The 24,339-nt window shown below is 39.6% G+C and overlaps 2 protein-coding genes across 4 annotated transcripts in view; both read left to right on the forward strand.

Moving 5' to 3' along the window:
* LOC133508646 (gamma-aminobutyric acid receptor subunit alpha-2-like) overlaps positions 1-15,118 on the forward strand; it is a 58,927-nt gene extending 43,809 nt beyond the window's left edge. For both annotated transcript variants that reach the window (XM_061834892.1, XM_061834893.1), the window contains exons 6-10: positions 1,676-1,758; positions 3,156-3,299; positions 10,761-10,913; positions 12,870-13,072; positions 13,302-15,118. In XM_061834892.1, the coding sequence (XP_061690876.1) occupies positions 1,676-1,758; positions 3,156-3,299; positions 10,761-10,913; positions 12,870-13,072; positions 13,302-13,610 (892 nt within the window). In that variant the 3' untranslated portion in view covers positions 13,611-15,118. The remainder of the gene's footprint in view (positions 1-1,675; positions 1,759-3,155; positions 3,300-10,760; positions 10,914-12,869; positions 13,073-13,301) is intronic.
* Positions 15,119-17,233: 2,115 nt separating this feature from the next.
* The window catches only part of guf1 (GTP binding elongation factor GUF1), a 29,824-nt gene continuing 22,718 nt past the window's right edge, over positions 17,234-24,339 (forward strand). For both annotated transcript variants that reach the window (XM_061835840.1, XM_061835841.1), the window contains exons 1-3: positions 17,234-17,635; positions 17,724-17,835; positions 18,245-18,393. In XM_061835840.1, coding sequence (XP_061691824.1) covers positions 17,438-17,635; positions 17,724-17,835; positions 18,245-18,393 — 459 coding nt within the window. In that variant the 5' untranslated portion in view covers positions 17,234-17,437. The remainder of the gene's footprint in view (positions 17,636-17,723; positions 17,836-18,244; positions 18,394-24,339) is intronic.

A 24,339-nucleotide genomic window follows, 5' to 3' on the forward strand; every position in this document is an offset into this window, starting at 1 on the left:
ATTACGTTCTGTTTGAGGTAATTCTCAAGCTTTTACCACAAGTGGCGGAGAATTCTTACCTCTGCATCCTCAAACAGTAGTCAATCAATTTCCTGTTCGAATGAGGTAGCGAACCTCCACTCACACTTTTACACATGCACACGTTTCACGGAGCTCATGTACAGGACACACCTCGCCCTTTTCTCAGTTTTATAGACTAATCAGTCTACTCGATAGGGACTAGTATTCTCGAGGTTTGGTTCCGCCGCAATCACCCAGACGCGCATTCACTCATTCCTCATGAGTGTGGGAGTTTCCTACTGACCAGAGATCCCTTTACTTCCTTCGGCTTCTTGTCAACCCTCAGCCTCCAGATGCAAAGTCGAGGCCCAGTCCCAGAAAGGGTCTCAAGTGCCGTGGCCACTGTTTTTGCCTGGACGTCGACTCAGCCCCTGGAAACCTCAGGTATCTTGAGATCCGGCTCGAAGGACCAAGTAAATGTTAGGTTCACGAATCAGACATTCATTAAACAGGACAAAAAAAAGGAAGAAAACACGCCAGTTCAAGTCTCGCGAGGAGAGAGGAGAGAAACTCTCTCGTAGAATTCACCACTGCACTCTCTAATTATCCTCTCCTCAGCACCTCTATTTATTTAGTTTTAACACGCCCCTTATTTACATGGATGTTACAAAAAGGAGATGGCAAGCAAAACAGTTGGAAACAAGGTGTACGTGTTTGTTCATATGCGTGTGCATGTGTGGAAGATTGCTGAATATGTGTGGTCATCTTTTCTTTAACAGGCAGCAGTTCTAACAGTTCTGATGATTAGACGTTTTTGTTCTAGCTATCTCCTGCTAGGAGGCTGCCACGTTATCTAGAGCAGAGCAAAGCATTTCTTTATTGGAAGCAGATGTATGATAATTATGATCACAATTATTACTACAGCCTCCCAATCAGCGCGACCGCGCAGGCACCCGGACAGCGAGGGCTGGACCGGCAGGACCATGCCACTGTGAGACCAATGCTTTCCAGCTGAACCACATTGCCGCCCCTACTAATAATTGAAAATTTTATTCGAAATGTTCACACTTTGTAGTTGAAATATGTATTTGAAGTGTTAGTAAAAAAGTTTAGTTTCAGCCTGTTGTCTTCCTGTCAGACATTTTGGAAATGAAATGGTCTCCCCTTGCCTGCGTGGGTTTTCTCCAGGCACTCCGATTTCCTCCCACATCTCCAAAACATGCATGGTGGGTTAATTGAAGACCCTAAATTCCCCATAGGTGTGAATGTGAATGAATGTTTGTTCATGTGTGTCATGTGATTGGCTTGTGATCAGTTCAGGGTATAGCCTGCCTCCTGCCCGTTGACAGCTGGGAGAGGCTCCGGCACTCCCCGTGACCCTTGTGAGGATAAGCGGCTAAGAAAATGGATGGATGATGAATGAAGGATGAAATTAAATTTGTCTTATTTCTTTTTGAGTGCCTCTCGTATCTCAACATATTTGGATTTTCCAGGTGTGTTTTGCTATGCTGATTACAGCACGGATGAGTAATACCCGTCTTAAAACATTACAGACAGGAAGTGCCTTCAAATAGTACAAGTTAGATTTTGGGTTCGGTGGATTTTTGAAACGTGTCTAACCCCTGTAATACTTGTGTAGAATTTCAATATCCAACTGTGTGTGACTTGCATGCAGGTTAACCGTGCATGCAGAGTGTCCGATGCATCTGGAGGATTTCCCCATGGACTTTCACTCCTGTCCACTGAAATTTGGGAGCTGTAAGTAACTGGATTGACAATATTGCTTCCTGGAACTGTGGAAGTTAACTAACACCCTCCGCAACTGCTCTTTCCAGAAGCCGTAGCCTAAGAAGTGAAAAATCTGGAATGCGACCAATTAAGTTTTTCGGCAGAATTCAAACAAATTTTAATACAAATCTACAGTTCACATAGTATTATTGACCCAATGAGTGGAACTTCTAAAGTTGAACACAATCTTTTCCAGGATGCCTCAAATAAATAAATAAATAATAAATTTGATATTTTGGCTTTCATTGCCACTTCTTTATAGGGATTTTATCCATCCCCAAGATAACGTACAGGCAGTCTTCGAGTTCCGTTCCTATTTTGGTAATGTAACTCAAATTTCGTTTTAAGTCAGATTTCAACATTAAAGTCAGAATTTACATCAAAATATTTCGGATAAAAAAACAAATACATTGGAATAAAGAAATAAGATGCTCTATTGACCATTACTGCTGAAAGGTGAATGGAGAAGAAGGGGAGTCTGTGCTTAGCTATTGTGAAGGAATCTGGTCCTCAATCCATAAAGTAAGTAGCCTCTCCATCTCGACAAGTATGAGAGAACATTGTTTTGTGATCATAGTATCCGACATAGGAAGGGTACCCTTCACCTGCGCTAAAATATGGGCTTTGTCTTTAATAACTGTCACCATGGTCGACCAACTCAAGCCTAGCTCTTCATCTACCGATGTTCGTTGATGTCTCTCCTTTCTCTGACCTTTTTATGAATTTGAGCTTCATTTCTATTGTAATGGATTTTCTTTTGGCTGCAGAAGCATTGCTAAAAGACACGGCTTTCATCTTTGGGGCCATAATGTCTACAAAGGAGGGCAAAAAATGACAAAAACAGACGAGCACTATGCACATTAGCTAGACAAAATGGTGGATGGGGGACGGCGTTGTAAAGTCAAAACATTGTAGATCAAGATCGTTTTAACCAGAGGACTCCCTGTATTCCACAGGCATGAGAATCCCTGCATCAGTTTCACTCACTCTGAATATCGTTTCATGCAGTAAATGCTTGTATCGAGTTTAAGTGGTCTACGATGGGTTCGTAGGAGGAAAAATGCCCGACTGTGACTGTTTCTTTGGTTTAACTAGCAGCTCCACATAAAATCTAGTTTATTCATGGATATCAAAACACTGACACATGCTGTACCCAATTTCACAAATGTGACTATTGAAAATGTTTTGTTCCAGTGGGGGGAAAAACATACATTATTTTATTGTCCTTTGCTTAATTTTTCTTCTTCTTTTTTCTGACAAACAGTGTTGATTTCTCATTTGGATGCCTGGACTTATGTCTGGAAAATTGTCAGATGTGGTAGCAGGTACATATTGATTTTTTTGTAATGTTTTTTTTTTTTCTTTAGATGCCTACACAATCACAGAAGTGACTTACGCTTGGACTCTGAATGCCTCTGATTCTGTAGTAGTGGAAGGTGAAAGCTCGCGTCTGAATCAGTATGACTTACTTGGACAAACGGCGGGGCAGGAAACTATTAAATCAAGCACAGGTAAGCTCATGCTCAGTTGAGTTGTTTTTTATATATATATATATATATATATATATAATATATATATATAAAAGATGATTTGGCATGCAAAGGTTTTAAGGTACAAACGTGGTCACGCATTAATTAAAATCGTATCTCAAGGCACCACTGCAGTGTTTTGCATGGACCAAAAACCCCAAAGCAGGTTGACAGGTGTGCTGTTGCTCCAACAAACCTTTCCACTTTTCCAAAGCTCCCCATGGAGAATGAAAATGGGAAGACATTTAGATGCAGTATAATACGCTGTGTGTGTGTGTGTGTGTGTGTGTGTGTGTGTGTGTGTGTGTGTGTGTGTGTGGTGTGTGTGTGTGTGTGTGTGTGTGTGTGTGTGTGTGCGCGCGTGCGCGCGCAAAGGAGTTGTGGGAGTAACTAGCTAATAAGAAATAAATTACGCTAATGCAGTATTGGGCAAAGGAAGGACATCTGCCTGAAAATGACAGCAGCTGTGCTTGTCAATGATTTTATTCTCCTACTCCGGTCCCCCAAAAACCCTATCCCAAGCATAAGGAGAACAACTTGGTACGCCTGTAAACTGAGGCTTGAAAAAAAAGAATGGAAGAATGTAGGCAATAAAGTACATGCAGGGACCATGAGAATTCATCTCCGTAGTTCTGATGTGTCTATAAAATACTATAAATACTTTATTTTGGGTTTGAAAAGCATTATCTTTCAACGCTGCCCCACAACCTGACTAAACTTAGCAACTGTAATATTTACCATATATTGTAAACTTACAGGTAATTAGAACAACATAGTTGTCATTTCTGTGCTGTTTTCTTACAAAATTACACAATTACTCAGAACAACTACATTTTGAATTTGACCTTACATCCAATTGCTTTTACTATTTTGTGTACTTTCCATGGACATCTCAAATGAGCCATATACATTTCAGTTGTTTACAATGATGAAACAAAAACCTGCATGTGAAAATACCCAAATTGGATGGGAATGACTTAACACTGCGCAGTGACATCAGATAAGTAAACATTTTCGGTAGTGTTTATCTTCATCAGGCTCATTAGGGTAAGATAGAGCCTATCGTTGCTGACTTTGGGCGAAGGGGCAGGCATTGCAAAGTGTAAATATGTCAGATATGTCCTGAGAAACATTAGCCAGAAATATTGACCATACACAATAGCTGCCAAATGCCCATGCTGACATGGTTCTGACACAGGGAATCTCTGTCTGTAGTTTTATGAATGAATGTTCAAAAACACAACTTTTCATTTTTGGGGGGGAAGGAGGGGGGACTAAAAAAAAAGAGGAAAAACTCTATAGATTTGAATTGATTCCATTCCTGCTTTTGAACATATTCCGAGTCTGCTGTTTGTTCAGTGGTTAAGAGATCTGAAAGTGTGTGTGTGAGATTCTCAAGACAGCATTGATCTAATTTTAGCAGTTTTATTTAGTTGCGGAAACAGCACGACACCGAAGGAGAGTCATCAGTGCTGGGAGATCACTGCTGCTTTCATGTTTTCAGCCAGTTGTCTGCACATGTGTAATAAGGCTCAGTTGTGTGTCTCATTCATTTATTTAGAGTTTCGCCTCACAGGCTTTATCTTGCGTCACTGCCTGCAGAGTCTTTTGTTGTTTGTATGCGTGAGAATGATCTTTATTAAACATAGTTGCGTCAAAGAAATTTTTATGAATGCATTTAAAGTACCCAGTGTTGCCCCACTTAGGAAGATTAACCTACCAGGAAAACTACAGTGCTCTCACTTATTTATTAATCACAAAACAAAACTTTGTAGCAGTGAAAGAAAGTCTGGCCTCCAGTCTAATAAATGGTGTAAAATTAGTCCTCGGTTGTGTCATCCACAAAAATAGATAAAGCAGTAAAGCAGGACATTTTGCAGTGCTGGATTCACCGATGATAAAAACAAGAAACAGAATCATTTTAATGTTCGCCAATCAGTAGCATTGTTAAATATGCGTTTCTGTTTCCATCAGGGCGGCACGGTGGGTCAGCTGGAAAGCGGTGACCTCACGGTTCTGAGGTCCCGGGTTGAATCCCAGACCCACCTGTGCATGTTCTCCCCGTGCTTGTGTGGGTTTTCTCCAGGCACTCCCGTTTCCTCCCACATCCCCAAAACATGCAATATTAATTGGACAGTCTAAATTGCCCCTAGTGACTGTTGTCTGTCTCCATGTGCCCTGTGATTGGCTGGCAACCAGTTCAGGGTGTACCTCGCCTCCTGCTCTTTGACAGCTGGGATAGGATCCAGCACTCCATGTGACCCTCGTGAGGATAAGAGGCTGAGAAAATGGATGGATGGATGATTTCTTTTGGAGGGGGGGGACTTTCTATCACCTTAACACATATTTGCAACTGAAAATTAAGTACTGGGACTTTTTTTATGTTCAGCAGCTTGGCTGGTTGGTCTTCATAGGTGCATCTAATTTAATGCTAATGTCATAGCAACTGTTTTCATTTGCTACCTGTGTGTTTTCTCATTCGAGCCATTCATACGATGGCTGAAAGTGCATCATCAACTATTGTCTTCCAGAATCTGGTGCACGTTCATAACGTTCATAATTTTGGCTGACTACATACATACATACATACACACACACAAAACAAACAACCAAGCAGTGACTCATTAACTTCTAAGCCAAGGTAGAACTGTACATGAGCGCTCTAAAAGGCTTTTGAAAAAAATCTACCCATGCACTTTGCAACAGAAACACCATCCATCCATCCATCTTCTTAGCTGCCTATCCTTACAAGGGTTGCAGGAGTGCTGGAGCCTATATCAGCTGTCAACGAGCATGAGGCAGCGTACACCCTGAACCGGTTGCCAGCCAATCGCACGGCACAGAGACAGACAGTCACACTCACAATCACACCTGGGGGCAATTTAGAGTCTCTAATTGTTGCATGTTTTGGGGAAGTGGGAGGAAACCAGAGTGCCTGGAGAAAACCCATTCAGGCAAGGGGAGAACATACAAACTCCACGCAGTGGGGGCCGGGATCGAACACAGCACCACAGAACTGTGTGGCCAACGCTTTACCAACTGATCTACCATTCCACTGTTCCACATAACACGTTGCTTAAAAAAAATAGTAATGATAGTAATAATCATTTTCAAGATCCGATTTTTGACATGAATACAATGATACGTGTCATGTACAAACATTGACATGAAATCTGTCACAAGTTGTTTTCCAGATTCCCAATGAAATCCTCTACCTCGTCTCCACCATCAAGGGAATCCCTGCATCAGTTTCAATCACTCCGAATATCCTTTCATAACTAAATTCTTCCATCGAGGTTATAAGTGGTATACGGTGGCTTCATCGGAGGGACAATGCCCGACTGTGACTGTTTCTTTGGTTTAACTAGTCGCTCCATATTATCTGATTGACTGACTTTAAATGAATCATTCATCAGTGGTGTATCAGGGTTTAATGTAGCATACTTGCAAACTAGGTCATTTGGCACGAGTGAATGTGCTCTCGGGCGTCACTGGGGTGGACATCTTGCACAAACATGTGAAGAGAGGATTACACCCTGACAAACTTTCATCCGGCTTGTTACTTTGAAGCCCTTGTGTGACCTTCACTTGGGTGTAGCAGGATGATTTAATACGGTGATTCCCAACCTTTCTTGAGCCACACTGTGTCACACAACTAACAGAGACCTTGACATTCCAGTCCATAAATTATAGAAAGAAGGATGAGTGTTGTGCAAGTTTTGGCATCTTAGTGTTGTGTATTTTGCCTCATGATTTACTGACACTCAAACAGAAAACAACGACTGGACTGTAAATATATTTTTTTAAGGAAAATAATTAAATAGCAGGCCTTTGACAAGATTGAGGTTGTCCAAAATGGAAAATAAAGTCCTTGAATATCTTTTCTGTGATCACCAGCGTGCTGTGTTGCACTAGAATGATTTATTTGGAAAATAAACACTGACAGATTTGAAATGTGCACTCTGACAAAAATGAGACTGTAAATGTCTATTAATGACGGCATAAATCGAAAAGCTCTAAAAGTCTCTGTCCTGCTCAGGGATACAACATAAAATATTTAAACCCACATAAACAATCAAACACAAATCCAAATGTGGTAGGTAAAGGATGACAAAATCATATTGTAATATTATTGATTTTGGGATGGACGAAATGATTCCATCAGGATTATGAATGTGGGAACAAGAGTTGTGTTGTCCGCTTCCCCAACTTCTAACATTTCAGAAGCTTGTAAGTCTACATCAAAGGAAAATTAAAGAATGAAAGCCATGTTCTCTTTGTAAATTCATAACTGTTGTGGCAATTTCCAATAATAAAGGTTCTGTCAACTGAATTGCCTTTATGGAGTTGTATTTTGTGTAAGAAGAGAACTCAGAGTGACACACAGCATATGATTAGAAGGTAGATTAGTAGCCAGTATTAATACTGACATATTATTTGCTCACAAAATGGAGTTACTCAGTGTGAAAAGCTGCCCTGCTTCATCAAATAGAAAGCTGAATTGCAACACGTGCATTATTGTAATTGTACTTTTTCACATCAAATAAAAGAACATTTAACTGTTCTGCTTGTTGCTATATGTCACTTGTAAATATAGATGGAGGGTTAGGGTTACAGTACTGATAAACAAGATGTTTTGATCCGATGAAATAATGAATAATTTCGCATGGTCTCACACTCCATCTCGCTATATTGTGCATTTGTGCGCTATTTTAGCATAGTGAAGATGAGCTCTTGTCTCCAACATCTGTGAGACGCTCTAACTATTGTCTTCTTCACTTTCAACAAGCGATCACAGGCTTCTCCTGAGTAAATTCAGCACACCCTTTTCGTTCTTCACACACACACACACACACACACACACACACACACACACACCACACACACACACACACTCGCCCCGCCCTCCATGGACCACTGAGCAATCAACGCTGGCTTGCAAATTCAATTACAGAAGATATATAGCGCCATGGGATACTAAATTCCATGGCACAAACGTGTGGCTCACAACTGACGATTATCTTGCAGGCAACACAATGCCAAGCCAACATATTTGCAGGGAAAACAATTCAAATCATTAAAAACAGACATGATGGAAAAGTCAAAGGGAATCAACCCTTGGAGTTATCACCAGCACCCCCTTTCCACCTCTACAAAAGTCTTTTCTCTTGCCAAGAAGCAGCTTGTGACTCAGTCTACATTTCGGATCACAGCAAATAAGCTTCTGTATGTTTCTCTGTTCTGTTGCTATGGGTAACACATCTTCTAATGTCTAATCATGGCTTCTCTTTGAAATTGTCAGTCTCGTCTCAGAAGGCCAGCTCAGAGAAGGTACTCCACGATACTACTTATTTGTGAGGTGAATTACAGGATTTACTCCAGTTTGGAAGATTTACATGATTTACAAGTTTTTTTTTTTTTTTTTTGTTTTGTTTTTTTTTAAACATTAGAGGCCGCGTAGCTCAGAGGTTAGAGCACTGGTTTGGTAAACCAGGGGTTGTGGGTTCATATCCCACTGGGGCCTCCACTCCCGGAGAAGGGTTGTGTCAGGAAGGGCATCCGGCGTAAAAATTGTGCCAAAACATAATGTGCGTTCATATGAGATGACACGCTGTGGCGACCCCGAAAGAAACTTACTTTTTACTCCAGTTTTTTAAATGACATTGTAAATGTACTACAGTGGACCCCTGCTAAAAATCTGAGAATATTTGATTCCCATTTTACATTGAAACAAATATTGATTTGATTTTCCCCTGATGGACAAAAATCTTGAATAAACGGTTAGGTCTATAAAATCATTATCCATTAAGAAAAGAAAAAAAACTCCACACAAAGAAATCTGCTAATAGGTGAAACCACATGTGCCAAACCACAAATTTGTAGTGCTTCACTGTATACTGGTTCATACTGGCCCATATGAAATGAAAGCACATGTGCAAATGTCCATCGATCCCCATCCCATGTTTCCGGCTGAAGATCTTCAGACATCTGTAACGTACACCTAAGATCATTCTTTGAGATAAACCTTGTCCAAATATTCTGGTACACTGTATCCATCCATCCATCCATTTTCTTAACCATTTATCCTCACAAGGGTCGCAGGCATGCTGGAGCCGATCTCGATTGTCATCAGGCAGGAGGCACCTTACACCCTGAACTGGTTGCTAGCCAATCGCAGGGTAGGTGGAGAGAGACAACAATCGCACTCACAATCTCACCTACGGACAATTTAGAGTGTCCAACGACTGCATGTTTTTGGGATGTGGGAGGAAACCGGATTGTCTGGAGAAACCCCGCGCAGGCACGGGGAGAACATGCAAACTCTTTACAGGTGTGCCATGTACAGCCCAAGATAGTGTATATTGATTGTAAATGGCAAGCTTCTCGAATGTCACTTATTTGTTACAGGCTATTGCCGTATGTCAAAAATGCTCTGTAAAGGACATTTTGCATTATAAATTCATTTAAGTTGGGCTGTTGTTAAAATTATGTTGGGAGTTTGTCTTTATACGTATAGAATTAATCTTATAGAATTTATAATAATATATCATATATATATATATAATAATCATATATAGAATTAAGAAAATAGTATAGAACAGAAAGTTAATGTAATATTTCATGTTAAAAATAAAAGTGTTGAGAGGTTAGTGTTTCTGACAAAAGATTCATAATGTTCCTGAGAGGTGATGATATAAGTCCAACAACTCAAACATTAAAAAAAAAAAAAATGATTGGACTAAAACTAGCTCTATTTTATTGTTTAACTAACAAAAGTGAATGAATCATAATTATTACAATTTATTATTATTATTATTATTACAAGTACTTTGGCAGCACAGTGGCACAGCTGTAGAGCGTTGGCCTCACAGTTCTGAGGTCCAGGGTTCAAATCCTGACCCCACCTGTATGGAGTTTGGATGTTCTCCCCACACCTGCGTGGGTCTTCTCAGGGCACTCCGGTTTCCTCCCACATCCCCAAAAACATGCTTTGATTGGAGACACTAAATTGCTCTTGGGTGTGATTGGGAGTGCGATGGTTGTCTGTCTCCATGTGCCCTGTGATTGGCGAGCAACCAGTTTAGGGCATAGCCTGCCTCCTGCCCGATGACAATTGTGATAAGCTCCAGCATTCCTGGCACTCTTGTGAGGATAAGCAGCTCAGAAAATGGATGGATGGAGGGATGGATAAGTACTTTATTATGATATTATGATAAATGGGCCTTCGTTTGTATAGCAGTCTCCTACCTTCATTGCAACTGGTTTCTTCAAACCATTTGAATTGAACTAACTAATTGGGTTTTAGTGTAGCAGATTACTACTAATAATAAGCCCCACAAACACAAAAGCACTTAGTTTGCACAGCAATGATTATTTTCCTGTTGTGATCCAAATCTACTGCAGCAGTTGTGACCCTTTGAACTGACCTCTGCTTCCGCTCAGGTGAATACACCGTGATGACAGCTCATTTCCATCTGAAGAGGAAGATTGGCTATTTTGTCATCCAGACGTATCTCCCATGCATCATGACTGTCATCCTCTCCCAAGTGTCTTTCTGGCTGAATAGAGAATCAGTGCCGGCGAGAACAGTCTTTGGTGAGTGTGCGCATCACTCTTTGACTACACTCTTCTAATGCTCGTTCTGCCGTGGCCAGCTCACCATTTTAGTGATATCAAGAAGCAGAACCAACAAAATCAAACAGATAAAGCAATGTGGAGCTCATGTTATGACTCCTGGATATGGGCTAAAAAAAGGGGTACATAAGGTAAAAATTGTGTGTCTGTGTGTGTGCGTGTGTGTCTGGAAGGGGAGGGGGCATTTACCCCCAGGCCTTTCTTAGTTACGCCCCCTACCTTGTAGGGCAATTCAAATATCTATAATGTTTGTCTTGACATTAAATATTACTAATTTGGTAAGTGATACTTGAATTTCTCTCTTGAATGCACAATTGCGGTTTCGTCAAATACAGTTTAGGGAAAATATTTCTTTCAAGATTGAGTGCTATTAAGGTGTTGATAATGTATTCAGATATAGAAATTCAATGGTACACTCACCTTATTTATTCAAATCATCATAGATGATCATTTTCCTGTTGTAACTTCTTCTTGGATCAATGCAAAATATTTCAGTATTGCACATGACTAAATGTGCAATACAATGTTTTACACACAGTCAAGCCCAAAATGGTTAATCTATGGCTATTTGTTTTTGACAATTTGATATCTATGTTGACTCATCTTAGTAAGAAATAACAGAAGACAGTCAGAAAAGACTAAAATTATGTACGAGATTTGTCAGATACCCAAAAATGCAGTACATTCACTATTCTAAAAAGGACTCTGGTCATGTCTAGCATAATTTACAGTATTCTAAAAACAAACTACACATTTTATTTTGGAAATTGAAAAACTGATTTTATAGGAAAATATTTGTGAAAATGGTAAAATGTGTGGAAATGGTTCCTTCATTAAAAAAACATGACATATATATATATATATATATATATATAATATATATATATATATATATTCTTAGCCACTTATCCTTATAAGGGTCGTGGAAGTGCTGGAGCCAATCCCAACTGACATCGGGCAGGATCCAGGGTACACCCTGAACTGATTGCCAGTCAATCGCAGGGCACAGAGACAACAGTCACACTCACTATCACACCTAGGGGCAAATTAAAGTTTCCAATGAATACATTATTTTGAAATGTGGGAGGAAACCGGAGTGCCGGGGGAAAACCCACACAGGCATGGGGAGAACATGCAAACTCCACACAGACGGGGCCGAGATTCAAACCCCAGTCCTCAGAATTGTGAGGCCAAGACTTCACAGCTGCGTCACCTACCTGCCTAAGATCCAGTCAATTTTCAAAATAAAACACACTGACACGTTAATTGCAATACAACATAAATTATATAAATCGACCATTCTTTCTGGGGCGGCATGGTAGCGCAACTGGTTAGAGCGTTAGCTTCACGATTCTGAGGACCGGAGTTAAAATCACGGCCTTGCCTGTGTGGAGTTTCAATGTTCTCCTCCTGCCTGCATGGCTGTCCTCCAAGCACTCAGGTTTCCTCCCACATCCCAAAAACATCCATTCATTGGAGACTCTAAATTGCCCCCAGGTGTGAATGTCAGTGCAACTGTTGTCTGTCTCCATGTGCCGTGCGATTGGCTGGCAACCAGTTCAGGGTGTACCCTGCCTCCTGCCCAATGACAGCTGGGGTAGGCTCCAGCACTCCCATGACCCTTGTGAGGATAAGTGGCTAAGAAAATGGATGGATGGATGGATGGATGGATGGACAGATGGATGGGTGGATAGACAGATAGATGGATGGCCGTTGTTTCTCTGCGGCCCAGTATCAAATGCCTCACGGCCCGGTCATGGTCCGCAGACCGGTTAGTTGGGGATCTCTGCTCTATAGTTTGTGTTCCATTACATGCGATAATTCCTTCCTTTGTGTATGTATACCATAGCTAATTAAAAAAAGAAAAAAAATCTTACCAGATGCACCTTATCAAGATTGTTTTATTTTTGCTTTAAGGGGTAACCACCGTGCTCACGATGACAACGCTGAGTATCAGCGCTCGCAATTCTCTTCCCAAAGTTGCGTACGCCACCGCCATGGACTGGTTCATCGCTGTCTGCTACGCGTTTGTCTTCTCTGCTCTGATTGAATTTGCCACAGTCAATTACTTTACCAAGCGCGGCTGGGCCTGGGATGGAAAGAGCGTTGTGATGGACAAGGTGATGAGGAGAAATGCTTTTGACAGATGCTATCTTGAACAGAACACTATTAGCGATTTGCTTCACTTAGAGGTATAGAAGCTATTTTGTTGAATTGAGGTTTTGGCGCCACATATCACCATTTAGTAAACACTATTTCGACTTCAGCTTAGAATGGTCCCCGTCGAGCGTTGTCATTTTTCTGTGCTCATCACTTAGTCGTTCAGTTGATTCTTTTGGTCTCCAACAGAAAAAAGAAAGAGCATCTGTGATCAAGAAGAACAACGCCTATGCTGTAGCAGTGGCCAATTATGCGCCCAATGTCACCAAGGACTCCAGCACGCTTCCAACTATTGCCAAAGGAGGCACTTTGGAATCCAACAAGGCAAAAGGAGATGGCAAAATGCCAGAGAACAAGAAGACGTTCAACAGTGTGAGCAAAATTGACAGGATGTCAAGGATTTTGTTCCCCGTTCTCTTTGGTTCCTTCAATCTAGTTTACTGGGCCACCTACTTAAACCGAGAACCCGTTATCAAGGACATGGTGCCCTCCACTTAGAAGCCAGCATGAACATGTTCTGGTTGGGAGAGCCCAGAACCAAATACCTCCAGCAACTACTTTTTGCAGAGTGATGTCGTGGATTGCAATGTGATCCTCTCGCTCTGCTTATTTTCTACACCATTTGCAGCACTTTTGACAACTGTCTTTTGTAAATGTCATCTATTTATATTCTATTTTCATTGTGTGATGACTTCAATTAAAATGTGTATTTCCTTCAAAATATGTTTCCAGTTTAGGTGTGTGACCACTGTTCTTACAATATCCATAGAAACTCAAACACCCAATCATTTTAGATTACTTCTGTATATGTTTTAATTTGTTGTAATTAACACCGTTTGCTTGGTGTTGCTGTAAATCATTTTCTTTTGAGTGAAATTGACTGAATGAATATGTTGGGGTTTTCTTTGACTGTTTTCCGTTTAACCATTTAAAATTGGGTTCGCTTTTCTGTCCAAGCCGATGCAAAAATCCAGTTGTAAAGCATTGTTCCACAATAAATGTTTTATTATCGCTAACTATTGGTATGGGGCTCCAATTTACATACACTTAAACAGGCTCAGTGTGTTCAAAGTTGAAAATATTTTGTTACTTGATCACTTTAAACATTACTCTAAAAATTTAAAATAAATATGTATGTTCAAAGTTGTGATTCTATGGTCTTAGGATAGAATTCCATATATGGCCACTAAGGGAGTTATGGGTGCAGGAAAATGCAATACAAGTTACAGATTTATTTTTTTTTTTTTGTCAAAGAAAAAAAGATAGTAATAATAATCTTAAAAATAAAATAAGGGTGTGTAAGGTGGACATTTTGGTGATAGCAAAAAGATGGCAAAAATCCTCGTTTATATTAACTTGGCTATCACCAGTTAACTTTTGTTTTAAAGGCTTTGTCTTTCTATCAAGTATTATTTTGGAGGTGGTATATAGTTGTATTTTAAGGTGTGAGACTAAATCAAAACAGTACATTTATAATATTGTTGGTATAATAGGTAGGATAAAACATTTGTGATGTATCTGTTTACTTAGAATGTTAGTTTATACTCTAAATCCTGCAGTTGAAATTAAAAGACTTTCAGATAAAGTGGAAATAAAAGTGTCAGTTTTGTTATGTGGGGCTCAAAGTCCTTTTCTCGCATTGTAAGCCTAATGGGAGAGGATGGAGGGACAGTGTTATTGTGGTGCGTGTGTGTGTGCGCCATTTCTCAGAGAAGGTCTAATGTTTGCTGAAGAGAAATATTCTTCGCCCCATATCAGTAGCCATTCGTTGTGTGTTACCCTTCAGTCATTTTCTTCAATGATTTTTTTTTTTCCATTTTTTGATTTGGTAAAATGTTGCATGGCATACAAGTCTTGCTTGGTTTCTTATTGTGTATTGCCCAATGTTCCCCTTTTGGAAACTTATTCGTTGTCATCTTTTTAAAAATTCTAATAGATTCTAGAATGATTGTTCACAAGATTGATGCTTGATTCAGTGCTCAATTTCTAATAAAGCATATCACCTGAAAATGATACACTGTATTTACTAGTTGTTTTTTTTTTAATTAATTCATATTGAGTAATGATGCATTTTGAAGCTAAAACTAATACTTTTGAAAGTCCTCCTGATTCATTTATGCCAGTTGGTGTTTAGATTTCATTTTTTCCCTTTGCCAAGAAATATTTTTTGCTTTGGGCAATTGCCTATATCGTAAAACCTTTATTAACCCTACAGACAATTTTGGTTTCTAGCAGGGGTGAGTCTATGATCGGCAGATAAATTTCACCGTTTTGTACATTTTAAGGCAATTTCATTCCCACATTTATGAAATTGAAGCATAACGCTTTTAGGGAATGTCTGTGACTAAACCTTTAAATCTTAGACAACAACAAAAACATCTCATAAAGGTTATTTAAATATTGAGCCTCATTCCAACTTACACAGAGGGGACTGGGTTATTGTCTAACTGAAACATTTCCTTGGTTGAAAAAAAAAAAAAAGTTGCTCAATTGCGTGTTACCCATCTCACTTAACGGCTATAGTTCCACAATCACATCAGAACTATGATATTGTTCCCTGAAACTCTTTAATTAATAATATACACTCTTATTAATCTTGATTCGTAAATAAATCATGATATTTAGTCAGAAGTGTGTGTGTGCGTGTGAGCGAGTTTATGTTCGTGTATCTTAAAAAAAAAAGTTGTAAATCTACTGTAGCCCTTCTTTTTTGCCACGAGAGGGCGCTATGTAACTGATCCTTGAAATCACGTTGATTGGATTTTCATGTGGTATCGCAGTTGGAACCACTGATCTAAAAAAAAAAAAAAAAAAATGACTTGATAGCGCATACCCATTAAGCGGTATTACCTATTGGTTGAAGCCAGTTGCTTCACCCAAAAAGTGTGGAGGACTTGGTTTACAGGTTGGTTTATGCCGGGGATTTTCTCAAACTTTGGCATGTAGAATTAAAACTGGTCGTGTGAGCTTGACATGTTTTCAGTCCTGGTCACGTGAATGCTTTTTGATTCGACTTGGTAAGCCAAAAAAGGTTAAGTGCAAAGGAGAGACATAACACAGTGACTACGAAGTAACTTCGTATATGACGTAGGGACCGATTTCCGTGACATGTTAACTTTTCCCAAAATATGCTGTGAAGCACTACCATCATAACATCGCAAAAAAAAACTAAGTATGTTTGGTCATAAAAACATTACATTTTAAGTCAATCAGTTAGATATAGTTTTGTAAATAAGGACTCGCAATGGGAAAATACATGCTAAACGCATTGTTCATTTGTTGTCTCTGCGACATCCCATTTCAGACAGAAAATTTAAACTTGTTTCCTCGCATTTGAAAATCAAATTCAATTTCCAGAATTCTGTACTATGAAATTAATCAAAAAATTTCACAGAAAATGTGTATTCCTGCTTATCCGCTGATGAAGCTTGGGAAAATATTTACATAACTTTTTCGAGAAAAACCATCAGCCTATAAAGGTGAAGCAGAGTGAACAGTAAAGGACAACAATTGTTAACAAAACTTTGTTCAAGTGAATTAAGCTAATCAGCAATTGAAAAAAAAAAACCTTTACAAAATAAACTTTAACAGTGTCCAGGTAAATCTTTTTAACTTACCTGTGGAATGTTTTCTCACAGCCTCGAAACTGGCAATTAACTCAGTGAATTATGTCGCTGCATAGGTCGGTATGGTTATTTTGAGAGTATCAAGGTGGCGGATGGCAACTTCAGTTTTAGTGGCCAATGAGCCATCCAGTGTTTTTTGTTTTTGTTTTTGTTTTGTTTTTAGCTCAGTGGTTGTAACCCGTCCCTACTAGGCGATGTCGTCAAAACATCTTTGACATGACTCTGAGATTTTACCAAGTGTTCAGAAGTGTTGTAAATTAAAAAAAGTTCTGAACAATTAAGTGACCATTTTTATTTCACTCATACAGTCACATCACAACAGACCAATACCAGTACATTTTCTTTGAAACACACGAATAAATAAACAGTTTAAAAGTATAGGTTTCACAACAGATAACTCCTACCGTAAAGAATGTGAGGATGGGGTAGCACACTTAATTCATAATAATTGGATACAGGGATTTTTTTTTTGGAGTCAGCATGTTGCTCAAGTTTGTCAACTACATTTCCCAGAATACTTTACTGTTCCTACGTCGACAAGATGTCAGCGCCCTCAGAGTTCGTGTCCGGGGTTGTTTCAGCAGTGTGTTCGTTCAAAATTACGGGATTTTAAATATATTATAATATTTACTATCCCGGATTATTTGCAACACACTCTCACAACATATATTTTATTTATCTTTATCATGATTTGGAATTATGATTGTTTCTGTGGTCCAACGGTGGTGTGGAACTACACTGTCGCGAAATAATTTGCTTTTTAAAATATCGAGAAAGAAAACTCCAAGCTATTGTATGAGTTATTCTATGTTAAAACGTTACTGGATGAAAAAACTGCCTGTTTTTTCGAGTAATTTCAAACTGCAGCTTTCGAACTTCACCACACAAACTGACAAGGTAATACCAACTATGTGAGTATACGTTTTATATTTGGAATTAATAGTTTTATATTGACCATATTTGTTATTGTTATTCTGTCAAGCAGGAGGTCATTGATTTATCCAAATTTCCCGTGGAAAGAATCAGGAATTTTTGCATCATTGCACATATTGACCATGGAAAAAGCACACTGGCTGACAGACTACTTGAAGTGACGGGTATGTTTGCAAAAGCAGTGGATATCATTAAACTAAATCGTAAATTAGAATTCTATCTTGTATATTCTGTTTGAGTTAAGATGCTCTTTCACTTGTAATGAATATCACCGGATTGCATTTTTTCTAGTTTTAGGAGTGCTGTGCTTTAATCACATCTCATTTGGTTGCATGTCACAACAAATTTGGTACCAAATTTAAGACACAAGCAAAATTTAGCGAGCTGCACAACAAATCCTGGTTACAAAAAAAAGATACAGACGACAAATAGAAGAGCTGCTTGTTGAAAGTTCCAATCAAACAATAGGTATTGAATTTAATTAGTTTGTGCAGGTAGACCAACGAGTATCCATTTATATTTTGGGGTTGTCAAAAGTAAAAGTAAGGTGTCGTTCATGATTGTCATTGACAGGTGCCATAGCAAAGACAGAAAAGAATAAACAGGTTCTGGACAAGCTTCAGGTGGAGCGAGAGAGAGGCATAACCGTGAAGGCCCAGACGGCTTCTTTGTTTTACACACACCAGGGCCAGCAGCACCTCCTCAACCTTATTGATACACCAGTAAGTCCTTCATTGGGTTTTGTTTCATATAGTCAAACACAGTGTGTTATAGGATACTATTTGATGGTTGTTTGTGAAATTAATCTGTTCAAGGGTCAAGCTCTTTCCACTGTGATATAATTGCTAACTGTCCAAGACTTCTTAAGTTGCATCTTGCCATGTGATTTGGTATTAATATAATGATGTATAAGTAAAATACTCCAATTTAAATGAGAAATAAGAAAAGCACCTCACACAGGCATTTTATTTTTTATTTTTTCCCCTTACTTTAAGCGATAAGAATGTAAACAGGTGGTTGTTGGTTTAGACATAAAATGTTAAGTTTCTGCTACAGGAAAAAAATGCTACCGTGAACTGAGGACCTTTTGTATACGTCTTCTCTTATTCTGCTTCTCTAAATACTTTTTGTTAAGGCTGATATTCTTTTTGAAAAATTATTGAGAGAAAGTCAAAGTATGTGCAGTGAAAAATGTGCTCACATCCATAACTATCTTTTGAAGTTTTGTGCAACCTCTGTAACTTGCATTCTCTAAAATATTCAGTGGAATAAATTGTGAGGAGCCACTGTAGAAGAAAGCATACATGAAGAATGAATGTTGTTACATATAGGATACAAGATCTTTTCTCATTACCGTAGGTTTATTTTCTCATGTTCACCTATTGTCCAACAATTAAAACCGATGAGTTTTATATTTTTTAGTCATTTTACTTTTAGAAACAGCCCTATGGGGGCACAAACCAGTGGAATGTGTAGGCTGGTCTTAAGCCCGGATAAATGCAGAGGTTTGCGTCAAAACAAATGTGAGTGTTCAACTAAATAATCCCATACCAGTTTGGTCATGGCCCGCGTTAACACCCCCCCCCCCCCCCCCGGCACCGTTAACCTGCAGGGCGTCGGTGGAAATTCAGCTACTGCGGTTCGAAGACAAGGAAAAGGAGTAAAGCGGATTCATCGGCAGAAGAAGAAGAGGAATGCACTAAGGCTACAACTGAGTGTAGGGACTTTAAATGTTGGTACTATGATAGGAAAACCTCAGGAGTTGGTTGACATGATGATTAGGAGAAAGGTTGCTATATGCATAGATCCGTGACAATAATTGACAGCTCCCTTCTGACCAATCAGTGGTCATCCTCTTCTGAACTCTGCCCATGCTGTCCACAGCTGTGATCTTTTACACATAAACAAAGAGAGCATGTGGTTACTTTAAGCCTCTGAATTGCAAGTCTATAGTCCTGCTTGTATCTGATTCAGAAATATGGTCCTTCGATGTGGCTGGGGAATGTGTAATGGAGACGATCACTATCCAGAGAGATTACTGGAAGGTTATCTAGTGCGCTTTTCCACCCCAAAGCATATTTTAGATAAATGCAAACAGTGGCTTAAAGCTTGAGTCCGACCTCACAACCAGCTGAAAGTATCAAGTTTCCGTACACTCTCTGTCGATATTTCTGATACCATGGGCAGAAAGGAAACAGAAATACTATCGGGAATTTGCTCATAAGATTCTTTGGCTGCACTGCGTCCGCTATTTTGATACGTAATTTGGGGTGCTTAACAACAGTATCTAGGTCAGTGTGCCTTAGGCGGCCTGCGCGGATCTGTGAATTGTGGATCCAAGAGAGCAGTTGGAAAGGCAATAAGGCTTGAACTTTAGGGACAGGTTTTACATTATTTTACCCAGGAATAGAGTTCGTGCACCTATGTCACTGAAGTCACATGACTGGCCATATTGACGGTCTAGCAAAGCATTCTTCAATGCTCAGTCGTTTGGAGAACGCACGAAAATGTCTTATAGCATGACGCCCAGAGTTTTGTCCAATACCATGAAACATTTAGAAGGTGATAATAAACGAAGGTCTGTGGAAAAATGAGAGACATTTGGCATAGAGGACCAATATTTAATGCCAAAGTCGATGTTTTTGCCGATAAGAAAGTTGGACGTTAAACCGCTTCCGCTTGTCTTGGACAACTGGAACTACACATGTATGTGGTGAGTAAGTCGTCAAAATTTACACGGAAGAGTTTGAAAGAGTAGAAACGTCTGGACGCATAAAAATACTTCGTTGCTGGATCTGTTCTCAATCAAGAATAAATCCCACATAGTGATGGAGGCAATCAGATTTTTTTCAATACAAATACCAATATTTAAATAAATGACCCCTTGATTTACACAAGCAAGCATTCATTAACTATGATTGGAAGAAAGACAGCGAGTCGGCTCCTCCGTACACGAAGCGTGTTGCGACCACACGTTAAACTTCGGTAAACCTCACTGTGACAGACTTTTTTTTTTTTAAAATATGCATTGTTCTCAAATGAGTCCATTGCATATTTAAGAAAAAAGAAAATAAACCGCTGTGATAGCCTTCAGCCACCATACATGGAAGCCTGTTACAGCCACATGTTAACCTACATAAACATCACTGTGACTGGCGGTTTATTTTCTTTTTTAAAATATGTATTGGACTTATTTGAGAACAATGCATATCTGTCTGGGAGAGGTTTACCGAAGTTTAACGTGTGGCCGCAACACGCTTCCGTGTATGTTGGAGATGACTGTGTCTTTTTTTTTTTTTTTTTAACACGTTCTTCTCAAATGAGCCAACTTGGCATTATAAATACTTCTTGGGAATTTGAGATTGAGAAGAATAATTCCTACCTAAAATGAAGTGATCACTATACAATCGTGTGTATTTGGTTGGGCGCCATCCATCCTGTTTAATTGCCAAAATCCATTGATCTTTTCTCGTCTTTTCAGCTAGTATTCCAGAGAATGATCTCTGAATATATGTCTCGTCTGTTGTAGCAACCAAGAGCACAACAAGTCTCGGGCATTGTAAATATCCTCCTCCGGTTCAATGTCCCCCACACTGTCGAGCAGCTATTTTTGACTGGCAATATGGCGCCGTGAAAATGGTGACGTCATGTTCACAAGCTCTATAGATGGGAAGAGAAATGGAGTAGAAGTTATTTTAAAGGAAGACCTGAGATGTAAAGAGTATTAGATCGAGTGATGAAGCTGACACTTGAAATTGAGCGTGTTTTGTATAGTGTGATTAGCGGCTATGCCCCACAGGTAAGATGTGACCTAGAGGTGAAAAAGAAATTTTAGAACGAACTAGATGAAGTAGTTTTGAGCATTCGAGACACATAGAGAGTTGTGATTGGTGCAGATTGCAATGGACATGTTGGTGAAGGAAATGGGTGATGAAGAAGTGATAGGTATGTACGGCATCCAGGAAAGGAACTTTGAGGGACAGATATTGGTGGATTTTGCAAAAAGGATGGAAATGGCAGTTGTGAACACTTTTTCCATAAGAGGCAGGAACATAGGGTGACTTACAAGAGTGGAGGGAGAAGCATGCAGGTGGATTATATTTTGTGCAGACGATGTAATTTGATGGAGGTTACTGACTGTAAGATAGTAGTAGGGGAGAATGTAGCTCGACAGCATAGGATGGTGGTGTGTATGATTACTCTTCTGGTGGGTAGGAAGATTAAGAAGACAAAGCTAGATCACAGAACCATGTGGCGGAAGCTGAGAAAGGAAGAATGTTGTACGGCCTTTAAGAAAGAGGTGAGACAGGCTCTCTGGACAGGAGGAGCTCCTGGAAGACTGGACTACTACAGCCAAGGTGATCAGAGAGACAGGCAGGAGAGTACTTTGTGTGTCTTTCGGTAGGAAACGAGAGCAGGAGACTTGGTGGTGGAACCCCAAAATACAGGAAGTCGTACAAGGAAAGAGGTTATCAAAGAAGTGGGACACAGAGGACTGAGGAGAGGCGAAAGGAATACATTGAGATGTGACGTAGGGAAAAGGTAGAGGATGCAAAGCTTAAACGAGGCATATGACGACATGTACACCAGGTTGGACACTAAAGAAGGAGAAAAGGGTCTCTGCTGGTTGACCAGACAGAGGGATAGAGATGGGAAGGATGTGCAGCACATAAGAGTGATTAAGGATAGAGATGGAAATGTGTTGACTGGTGCCGGTAGTGTGCTAAATAGATGGAAAGAATACTTTGAGAAGTTGATGAATGAAGAAAATGATAGAAAAGGAAGAATATAAGAGGCAAGTGTGATTGACCAGGAAGTGGCAATGATTAGTAAGAGGGAAGTTAGAATGGCACTTGAGGATGAAAGATGAAAAGGCACTGGGTCCTAATGGCTGTGGAGTTTAAGTTTTTCAGCAGAATACTAGCAGGTGAAAAGATGCCTGAAGAATGAAGGAAAAGTGTACTAGTTCCCATTTTTAAGTACAAGGCAATGTGCAGAGTTGGGGAAACAACAGAATAAAGTTGATGAGCCACACAATGAAGTTGTGGGAAAGAGGCTAGACTCAGGACAGAAGTATCTGCATTCAACAGTATTGTTTCATGCCCAGAAAAAGTACCACAGATGCATTATTTGTCTTGAGGATGGTAGTGGAAAAGTACAGAGAAGAAGAAGAAGGAGCTACATTGTGTCTTTGTGGATCTAGAGAAAGCCTAGGACAGAGTACCAAGAGAGAAACTGTGGTACTGCATGCGTAAGTCTGGTGTGGGAGTGAAGTCACTCATATTTGAAAAATCTACGAGTGTGGTCAGTAATGCTCGCAGATATAAACTTACAGGTGTGGTCCACCAGTCATGCCCACAGATAAAGTTGCGGGTGTGATTAGGGATGGAATCTCAAGACCTTAAAATAACTTACTGGATTAATATAGCAACTGTAAATTAAAAATAAAACAAACAAATACATAACTAAAAAAGAAAACAAACTCAGAAATGATCATTTCCAATGTCAACTGATTTTAGTAGAACATGATATAAAATACTGTTTTATACATGATATAAAACGGTATTTGAAATTTTTCATCAATAAAAATTCTTCATCTGACAAGCTTTATCTGAGGAAAAAGTTCAATGCACTGGCCTGTCAAGGAATAAACACAAAGGGTCTATCCCCCGCAATGTTTTAAAAATGCTGAAAATTTAGTTCAACATAATCGGCTTTAGTGGCAACAAGCTAGTAATACATTGTAACAAACATTCCTGTCGGCAATCGTGATGTATTTTTAATTTAATTTACGGGCATATCTATTGTCAATCCATTGATGAAAGCTGGCAGTAGATCTATATCTTCCTAAAGCATGTAGAGTGGAAAAGTTTTAAACTTCAAAATAACGCGGACCACGAGGGAAAATGACCGTTCGCATTTAGATATATGAAAAGACTAGTCTAACGTTAGAACTTAGATCACGTCAAAGTAAATCACAATCTCATACTTATTATAGTTAGATGCTGAAACATTACCTGTGTTTTATCTCCGAAATGTTTTCAGTGTAACTCAGGGGTGCCCAGATCCCCGCAGCATTAGGGATTAGCTCTGAGCCCCTTCCTCTTTCCCATGGTATTGGATAGGCTGACAAATGAGGTTAGACTAAAATCCCCTTGGATCATGTTGTTGGCATATGACATTGTGATCTGCAGTGAAAGCAGGTAGCAGTTGGAGGAAGTTAGAAGGTTGGAGGGATGCACTGGAAAGATTAGCCGAAGTAAAACAGAATATATATGCATGAATGAAAGGGATGGAGGGTGACTGGTGAGGCTACGGGGAGAAGAGATAGTGAGAGTGGACGACTTCAAATACTTGAGGTCAGCAATCCAGACCAACGGTGAGTGCAGTAAGGAAGTGAAGAAACTGGTTCAAGCAGGCTGGAACAGCTGGAGCAAGGTGTCTGGTGTTCTATGTGACAGAAGAGTCTCGGTTAGGGTAAAGGCCAATGTTTATAAAACAGCGGTGAGGCCAACCATGATGTACGGATTTGAGACAGTGGCACTGCAGAGACAACAGGAAGCATAGATGCAGGTGGCAGAAATGAAGATCTTGGGGTTTTCTCTTGGAGTGAGCAGGATGGAAAGGATTAGAAATGAGTGCTTTAGAGGGACAGCCAAAGATGGATG

Source organism: Syngnathoides biaculeatus, chromosome 11 (genome assembly GCF_019802595.1).
Source record: "Syngnathoides biaculeatus isolate LvHL_M chromosome 11, ASM1980259v1, whole genome shotgun sequence".
Taxonomy (NCBI): Eukaryota; Metazoa; Chordata; class Actinopteri; order Syngnathiformes; family Syngnathidae; genus Syngnathoides; species Syngnathoides biaculeatus.